Source organism: Xenopus tropicalis, chromosome 10 (assembly GCF_000004195.4).
Source record: "Xenopus tropicalis strain Nigerian chromosome 10, UCB_Xtro_10.0, whole genome shotgun sequence".
In the NCBI taxonomy this organism is placed as follows: Eukaryota; Metazoa; Chordata; class Amphibia; order Anura; family Pipidae; genus Xenopus; species Xenopus tropicalis.
This window is the reverse complement of record NC_030686.2, coordinates 6,371,068-6,380,508: the sequence shown is the minus strand read 5'-3', so window position 1 is coordinate 6,380,508 and position 9,441 is coordinate 6,371,068. Positions and strand designations below refer to the sequence as shown.

At 45.1% G+C, this 9,441-nt stretch overlaps 1 protein-coding gene across 1 annotated transcript in view; it reads right to left on the bottom strand.

The window, feature by feature from the left end:
• Positions 1-1,286: 1,286 nt before the first annotated feature.
• The window catches only part of cavin1 (caveolae associated protein 1), a 28,339-nt gene continuing 20,184 nt past the window's right edge, over positions 1,287-9,441 (bottom strand). The window contains 1 exon segment of the mRNA NM_001005049.1: positions 1,287-3,575. Within this exon segment, the coding sequence (NP_001005049.1) occupies positions 2,898-3,575 (678 nt within the window). The 3' untranslated portion in view covers positions 1,287-2,897.

Below are 9,441 nucleotides of genomic sequence, written 5' to 3'. Positions count from 1 at the left end.
AAATTGCACCCTAGTGACCACATAGCTGCTGAAATTCCAAACTGGAGAACTGCTGAACAAAAATCTAAATGATTCACAAACTGTTAATAATAAAAAATAAAGACCAACTGCAAAACAGCTATCTCTACATTATACTAAAAGTTAATTTATAGGTTAAACAACCCCATTTAAGTCTTTCCAGTTTCAAAGTGAGAGACAGAGCAGGGGCCACTCACATTTCTGGTGCAATGACTCTACTACAGGTATGGGACCTGTTATCCAGAATTCTGGATAAGAGGTCTGTATGTAATTTGGATCTTCATACCTAAAGACTGAATTATTTGTTTAAAATGGAATCCATGGGAAATGGCCATCCCAAAATTTGGAGCTTTCTGGATAATGGGTCTCCAGATAATGGATCCTATACCCGTACAACTCCCAGAATATTACCTTAGCCTTTGGTGAGTTGAATCTGGGGAGCCATAGACTAAAGATCACTGACCAACATGACTATCACCTATTTCTAGTGGCAATAAGGCACCCGTGCTATTGCATATTATTGCATATTTCTATACAAAACCGCAGGGCAGAATATACAGTATACGTCTGATAATATGATGAAGAACAGTGGAAACTGTACAGGTAAGTTGTCTCCATGAAGAATCACATTTTCTATTACAAGACGACATGGAACATTTACACCTTAACCGGGAAAGATGATTGGCTGACGTTTGTTTCTTTCGGGTGAACCTATTGCTTTCCATTCAGCAAAATATACAAACCACTCCAACAAGACTTGCTTCAAAGCTTCATTGTAAATCGCCATCGTATATGGACAACTGTGGGCTTCTTTAGATTGGCTACTGGCCAGAGGCCCGGTGCCAGGGGGCGAGTTACCAGGGGTGGCAAAAAGCCAAAATTCCAATTTTTAATTTGGAATTTTGGCTCTACTAGTGGGGAAAGCAATTGCATCTGAAATGCCTCCGCAGGGCAGCATAGACCCCATAAATGCCCCTGATAAAGGTAGGGTTGGACTGGGCTCTATTGGGATGTGGCAACCCAGGGGTGTGAAGGCTGCAGTGTGGCCCCATTGGGGGGTGCAGGGGCCCCTGAGGCAGTAGCCCCGGTGCGGCCGACCCTGGCCATTCCTTACCACAAGTGGCCACTATAACACTCCTACCGTGTCCTACCTGGACTTCCATTTTAGCTACTCTCTGTACAATAAACACCTTATTAAGATACCTTGTAGAACATACCACAACCTGCAATTCATTACTCATTCCTTGCCCTAAATAACTACACTCCTATCAGAGCGGCAATTTTTTATTATGAGTGGATGGTGAAGTATGATTTTTATATTTGGCAGTAAGGTACAAAAAAGACAAGTAAAACCCAAAACAAGCAGCCATGGACTGGGATTCAAATAGGCCCTGTCATTTCAAGTACACAGAGGCCCAAACAGCCCCCCCAGTAAATAGTGACTGGCTATGGCCAGGGGTCCCCAAACTTTTTTACCCATGAACAACATTTAAATATAAAAAAAAGTTGGGGAGCAACACAAGCATGAAAATGTTCCTAGGGGGGGTGCACAATAAGCGCTGTGATTGGCTATTTGGTAGCACCATGTGACCTGCTAGCCTACGGGTGTAAGTACAATTTATTTTGCTCTACTGACATGGCAGAAAAGGTTTTCGAATTAAGCAGGGAAAACATGCACGAGACCTGGAGACCCCATGTAGGGTTTGGGACCTGGAGACCCCATGTAGGGTTTGGAACCTGGAGATCCCATGTAGGGTTTGGGACCTGGAGACCCCATGTAGGGTTTGGAACCTGGAGATCCCATGTAGGGTTTGGGACCTGGAGACCCCATGTAGGGTTTGGAACCTGGAGATCCCATGTAGGGTTTGGGACCTGGAGACCCCATGTAGGGTTTGGAACCTGGAGACCCCATGTAGGGTTTGGGACGTGGAGACCCCATGTAGGGTTTGGGAACTGGAGACCCCATGTAGAGTTTGGGACCTGGAGACCTCATGTAGGGTTTGGGACCTGGAGACCCCATGTAGAGTTTGGGACCTGGAGACCTCATGTAGGGTTTGGGACGTGGAGACCCCATGTAGGGTTTGGGACCTGGAGACCCCATGTAGAGTTTGGGACCTGGAGACCTCATGTAGGGTTTGGGACCTGGAGACCCCATGTAGGGTTTGGGACCTGGAGACCCCATGTAGGGTTTGGGACCTGGAGAGCCCATGTAGGGTTTGGGACCTGGAGACCCCATGTAGAGTTTGGGACCTGGAGACCCCATGTAAGGTTTGGGACCTGGAGACCCCATGTAGGGTTTGGGACCTGGAGACCCCATGTAGGGTTTGGGACCTGGGGGGGTGTCTGTTGTTCCTGTCAGCAGACCCCATGCGTGGCAATGCTATATATATAATAGGGACCAGTCACTGCTGTAGCTGTGTTCTTAAAGCGGTAGCGTAGGTAAAAACGTTGGTCACCAGCGAGGTCCTGATGCTTGGCTATGATTATTACACACAATATTATTTTACTCTGCTTCTCTCCCGTGTTGTTGTTCCACTCCACATCTTCTCAATAGGCCCCCCTCAGTTTCTCTCTTTGCACCCCCTTAGCAGAGACGGTTCAGAGTCACTTTTAGGAAAGAAACAAAGAGAAAGTAGCTGCACAGTGGATATATGTGTAGGGATGTGACGCCATCATGTTAACCATGTAATGCTGGGAAGATGATTATATATATGGACTGGGGGGAAGGGGTTTATATATATATATATCTTTATCTTTGTGTTTTAGGAGCTGCAAAAGTTTAGAGGAAAGATACGTGTGAATATGAAAAGAAAGTTGTTTTGAAAGGTGAAAAAGGATTAAAAACAGAGTTGTCCACTTGGAAGGAAGTCGGTGACAACTTAGTCGCTGTCGCTTCTTTCACCCACAACGGCGTCAGCGTCCTCTGTGATTTGCAGCAGGGAGTGGGGGTCTGGGCTCTCGCCTCTCAGCAGCTCAGCTCCTTCCCCTTCTTCCTCTTCACCATCCGGTCCCACCTCCACCATCTCTGTTGCCTGCACTTCCACCTCCCCATCTCGGATCTTCTTCACGTAGAAGGTGAAGGGGGGCACTTTGTAGACGGCGGTTTTAGACCGAGCGTAAACAACATGGTCAGGCGTGAAGGACTTTTTTAACTTGTCCTTTGAGGTCTTCATCTTCTCCCTTCTTTCTGTTGTTACAATCTTAGTTCCCAGCTTGTTCATCCTCTTCTCGATATTGTGCTTGGTTTTTTCCAGGTTTTGCCTGGTCTTTTCCAAGTTTTCTTTGGTCTTCACTTTGGTTTTTTCCATTTTTTCTTTGGAGAAAGCTTTCTTGATGTCATCTACCCGCCGCATTCCACTTTTCTTGATGCGCTCAGCTCTTGACTCCTCGATGATCTCTTCTACTTCCACCTCCTCATCAGATGATAACTCGATGTGCTCCTCTCCCTCTTCCTCATCCTTCTTCTCATTTTGCTGGCCTTCTTCGGCTACGTCTTGTTTTTCGGTATCCTTCAAAGTTTTGCTGATGCTGAGCTTGGAAGGCAATTTTACGTCATCCTGGAGGGGGGAAAAAAAATCATGGTTAGACAAAATACAAATACTTTTCATGTATATGTACATATATGTACCCCATATGTTTCCATTAGTATCCCAGGCACAACCAAGTTCCCAAAAATGTCTATGACGGTTGCATTGGTTTATTCCATTATGATGTTTCATGGCTCTGTACAATCTAAATAGGGACTGATTTAGTAGGCACAAGGCAAGCCCTTAAGATATTAACCTTGAAGTCTTAGGGATCCCCAACCTTTTATACACATGAGCTACATTTGAATGGAAAAAGTTTTAGAGAGCAACACAAGAATGAAAAATGTTCCTGGAAGTTCCAACGGGAACTAGAATTGGCTATTTGATAGCCCCTATGTTGACTGGAAGCCTACAGAAGGCTCTATTTGGCAATTGTATTTGGGTTTTTATGCAACCAAAACTTGCCACCTAACCAGAAATTCAAAAATAAGCACCTGATTTGAGGCCACTGGGAGCATCATCCAAAGGGTTGGGGAGCAACATGTTGCCCCTGAGCCACTGGTTGGGGATCACTGTCTTAGGGGAACACAGAAAAGCCCAATAATAGTCACCCATTCATCAATGCTTATACTGAAGGGAACTCTGTAGCCTTACCAATAAATGGGTTAGGAAACACAACTGGCAGTGCTCTCCAATCAGTGAGTGCAAGGTCGGACTGGGCCCTAGTGGGCCCCGGAGCCCAGACCTGACCCTTGCCAGCGCTCCCCCTGCCCAACCGTTCTTCCCCTGACGTGTTAAATTTACGTGCACTCAGGGGAGGACGTCGGGTGGGGGACCCTGTGGGGGGTTAGGGGGGCCCTGCAGGGGGGGGTTAGCGCCCCTGGGGCCTGCACCCCCCAGTCCGACCCTGAGTGAGTGTTCCTGTAACGCTTGCTAGTTTGGCTGCAGGTAGCAGCATAAGGTGCAGTGTTCTGTCTGTATCTATATGATATATAGGTTTGACACCTTTTTTTTTCTATTAATACTGGGCTTTAGGCCTAGGCCTGAGCTTAGACCTAGGCCCGCTTTCCAAACTATTTTTCTTCCTTTCCTCACCCTTTATTCTCATTGTCTCTTTTAATTACACGCTAGCATCTATTCTTCCATCTATTTCTCCTCTTTGTTCCCATTCAGAAATAGGGAATGAGCATGAAGTAGGCCAAATGGTCAGGAGCAGGGGGCCCACTCGCACCTGGGCCCACCGGGAGTTTTCCTGGTACCCTGGTGGGCCAGTCCGACACTGGCTTTAGGTTAAGGGCAGTAGTGACATCACTTGGGGGCAGGAAAATGGGCAGGTGAGGGGGGTAAGTGGGCAGGGTGTGGCCTCAATATAAAAGGCGGTGATTTGCCACAGAAAGAGTCAGAGAAGGGAGGGGTTATAGGTATGGTTGCCCCCTTACAAATTTACCCGCAGATATATTGCCAGTAAATTTGGCAAGGCCAGTCAAATACCAGCAGGGTGGCAACCTTAATGATATAGTATGTCTATACACCCATAGCTGGAATCTGCAGAGTCAGGGAAGGGATATATAAAAACACCATGTATTAAAAAGTTACAGTTGGCCTTAGGCATACTATATTATGTTACCCATTAGGGATGAACTCCTTACTAACTCACAAGTCCATAAGATGCAGTGCTTCGTGCCTGATATTTAATCTGCAAGGTCCCAGACATAAGTGTTTAGTTAATGAGCACAAAGGAGCTCAGTTTTGCACCTCTCGGTGCTCCGGGGCCTTTGTAAATGAAGCTGATGGTATAATAGCACAAACGGCCGGCAGTCAATCACCAGGCATGGAAAGAGCTCATGTAGGAAAATTCATGGTTCTACTTCCCCTTGGCGAAATAGAAAGGGGCACGTTGCTAACAGCTGTTTTGTGCTATGTGTGCCCAATGTGCCCAATGTGCCCCGGCCCTGAGTGCTGCTCACACAGGCAAGTGTATATTTTACTCCACTCTTTAGTGCATAGAACATTGGTTGATCAGCTGCTTATATTGTATATACTACCTGCTTCAGGGCAGTACTATCACGGATTTATTGGGGCGGCCACAGGGTATGTTTATGATACACAGAGCAAATCCAAATCCGCACCGCTACAAAAAGTTAAAAAATAAACTTTATATTATTAACAAAGCCGAGGCTTTGTATATGGGGTGTATTTTAATGGAGTGTAATAAAGTTTATTATTTTTAACTTTTTGAAGAGGTGCAGATTTGGATTTGGTAGTTGTTCCCCTCTTTGGCCACTAGAGGGTTTCATTTGCGCCCAAATAACTGTGATATATAATCACTATAATGACCATCCTATATTTGGGCTTTTGACGCGTAGCGTTATGATACACATAGACCTTAATGTTAAACATTTCGGGGAAGATTTATTAAAATGTGAGTTTAGCCTTTAATACATAAAAACTCACCCACGTTCTATTCATTCCTATGGGATTTTTAGTGGATATTAATTTATTAATGGGTGACAGTTACATTATTACATTAACATTTATTTATAAAGCGCCAACATATTCCGCAGCGCTGTACAATAAGTGGGTTACATACATTGGACATACAGAGTAACATATAAAGCAATCAATAACCGATACAAGAGGTGAAGAGAGCCCTGCCCAAAAGAGCTTACACTCTACAAGGAGTAACATATAAAGCAATCAGTAACCGATACAAGAGGTGAAGAGGGCCCTGCCCAAAAGAGCTTACACTCTACAAGGAGTAACATATAAAGCAATCAGTAACCGATACAAGAGGTGAAGAGGGCCCTGCCCAAAAGAGCTTACACTCTACAAGGAGTAACATATAAAGCAATCAGTAACCGATACAAGAGGTGAAGAGGGCCCTGCCCAAAAGAGCTTACAATCTACAAGACAGTTAGAACTCATCATTTTATAAATACGCTTCTAAAAATCCCATAGGGATGAATAGAACGTGGGTGAGTTTTTATGTTAAGCTCTAAGCTCAAATTTTGATAAACCTCTATTATCAGCATTAACAAGGGGGGGTCTGGTTAGGGGGTTGGATTACAAGCGACTGCTCCTCGCTCACAACCCTCTGTTTGTCCATTACTGGAGTTGCCCAATTTATTGCTTTGCTCAGCTGGCAGCCAGAGGGATTTTTTTCCATCCACGCAGTATTTTCCATTTCTCACTTCTGTGCCAGAATTCTCCATAAACACAGAAACGTTTTGCTTTCTCCCACACCCAAAGCAGGGAGCAACCTTACTCTGTGGAGCTGGGGGTGGCTGTTCCGTTCAACTCAGCACCCTGAGAATATTTACATTTATTGCAGTATTACAAATGAGATGTGCAGGGATTTGCTTCTTTTTTTAAGGCACAATTTAGGCTTTTATCTTGTTTATTGCTTGTTATTTTATTTCCCCTTTAAATTGGTTGCAATGGATAATTATGTGCACAGGACATGTTTGTATACTAGTAATATATATATATATATATATATATATATATATATATAAAGGAATACTGTCATGGGAAAAGTTTTTTTTCTCAAAACCCATCAGTTAATAGAGCTTCTCCAGCAGAATCCTGCATTGTAATCTGTTTTTCCCACGGGGCTAGCCATATTCTTCATTTCCCAGGGTACCACAGCCATGTGACCTGTGCTCTGATAAACTTCACTCACACTTTTCTGCTGCGCTGCAAGTTGGAGTGATATCCCCCCCCCCCCTAGCAGCCGATCAGCAGAACAATGGGAAGGGAGCAAGATAGCAGCTCCCAGTAGGTATCAGAATAGCACTCAATAGTAAGAAATCCAAGTCCGGCTTGGGACTCCTCCAGTTACATGGGAGTAGGAGAAACAATAGGTTAGCTGAATGCAGTTCTAATGTGTAGCGCTGGTTGAAAGCTCAGACTCAGGCACACTTTACTGCTGCGCTGCAAGTTGGAGTGATATCCCCCCCTCACCCCCAGCAGCCGATCAGCAGAACAATGGGAAGGGAGCAAGATAGCAGCTCCCAGTAGGTATCAGAATAGCACTCAATAGTAAGAAATCAAAGTCCGGCTTGGGACTCCTCCAGTTACATGGGAGTAGGAGAAACAATAGGTTAGCTGAAAGCAGTTCTAATGTGTAGCGCTGGCTGAAAGCTCAGCCTCAGGCACAATGCACTGAGATGGCGCCTACACACCAATATTACAGCTACAAATACATTTGTTGGTACAAGAATAAAAGGTTAAATGGCAGAGGGAATTATTTGCTGTGTAACAGTGTCATTTAGAGATAAAAAGTGCCCCATAAAAATCATGGCAGAATACATTTAAGGCTTCCATGCTTGACCTTGTTAAAAGTAATACAACAAACACATTCCCCCACTGCATGAAGGACAGTTTTGTTTCCGCTGCAGCGAAGGGTTTACCAAACGCATTCCGCCCTGATATAAGCACAGGAACAGCTGTAACGTATGATAAATGGCTGCCGGGCTTTGTACAACAGCAGGGACTTGGCAGCAGGATTCTCCATAGATTTGACCTCTCCTCCAGATCTCTGCAAATACTGAGCCCCATGAATTGTGCCTTGGCCGAAATTATTATTTTAATAAAGCAAATCTTACATTTGGGGCAATTAATTGATAATTAATAAATAACGGGTACTCCTATGTACATGAAGTGCTGAATTTCCTAGTTATTGTTGTTTAGAATCCTAGAGGATCTCGGCCTCGGTGGGTCCCGGGCAAGGGACAGCCCTTTCATATTTCCATTATAAGAATTGTTATTATTAACATTTATTTATAAAGTGCCTACATATTCTGCAGTATTACCAATGAGATGTGCAGGGATTTGCTTCTTTTCTTTCTAAGGCTTTTATCTTGTTTATTGCTTGCTATTTTATTTCCCCTTTAAACTGATTGTAATAACTGACATCATGGGTAATTATGTGCACAGGACATGTTTGTATACTAGTTATATATATAATAATACCCCTATTACATTTTGTCCTGCCTACATCTAAGGGGCAGATTTAGAGCTTAATACATACAAACTCACCCACGTTCTATTCCTGCCTATGGGATTTTTAGAAGTGTATATTCATTTATTAATGGGTGACAGTTAGAACTCACCGTTTGATAAATACACTTTTAAACAACCAATAGGAATGAACAGAACATGGGGGAGTTTTTATGTATTAAGGTCTAAACTGGGGATGCACTAAACTCACTTTTTTTGGGTTCGGCCGAACCCCCCGAACCCACCCTGACGGATTTGGGTGAATACCGAACCTGCCCAAAAAGGCTGAATCCTGGCTAAATTATGAACCAAATACTGGATTTGATGCATTCCTAGTCTAAACTCACATTTTGATAAATCTGTCCCTGTGTGGGTGATATTGGGCACAGGGTCAGACAGGGGTGTCTGGGGCCCCCGGGACTGTCGCTTGGGGGCAGTGTCGGACTGATACAGAGGGCCCTGGTCTTGCTGGGTCTTACTAGGCCGGGCACATTGCAAGATACTGGCGCCTGTATTTATGGGGAGCAATGGGCCCCTAGCTTGGGGGGAAGGGGGAGGCCAGATTAACCTTTCATCACTGCCTTGGGCAGGGCCGGAACTAGGGGTAGGCAGAAGAGGCAACTGCCTAGGGCGCAACGATTGAGGGGCACCAGGCAGGAACCTCTCCTACCTACCCCTAGTGCTACTTTGTCATTGCCTCCGCCGCTTGTCATTAGCGGCGGAGGCAATGACAATCTAATCGCCCCGCCGCCGGGGAGGTGGGCGGAGTTCGCCGACCGGGTTGCCTAGGGCGCCCGGTCAGCTTGGCCCGCCCCTGGCCTTGGGGCCCCCCATCCTAGTCAAACCCCCTTCTCCCCACAGTGTACCACACTTCTTGCTTGTGGCCGAGAGACGC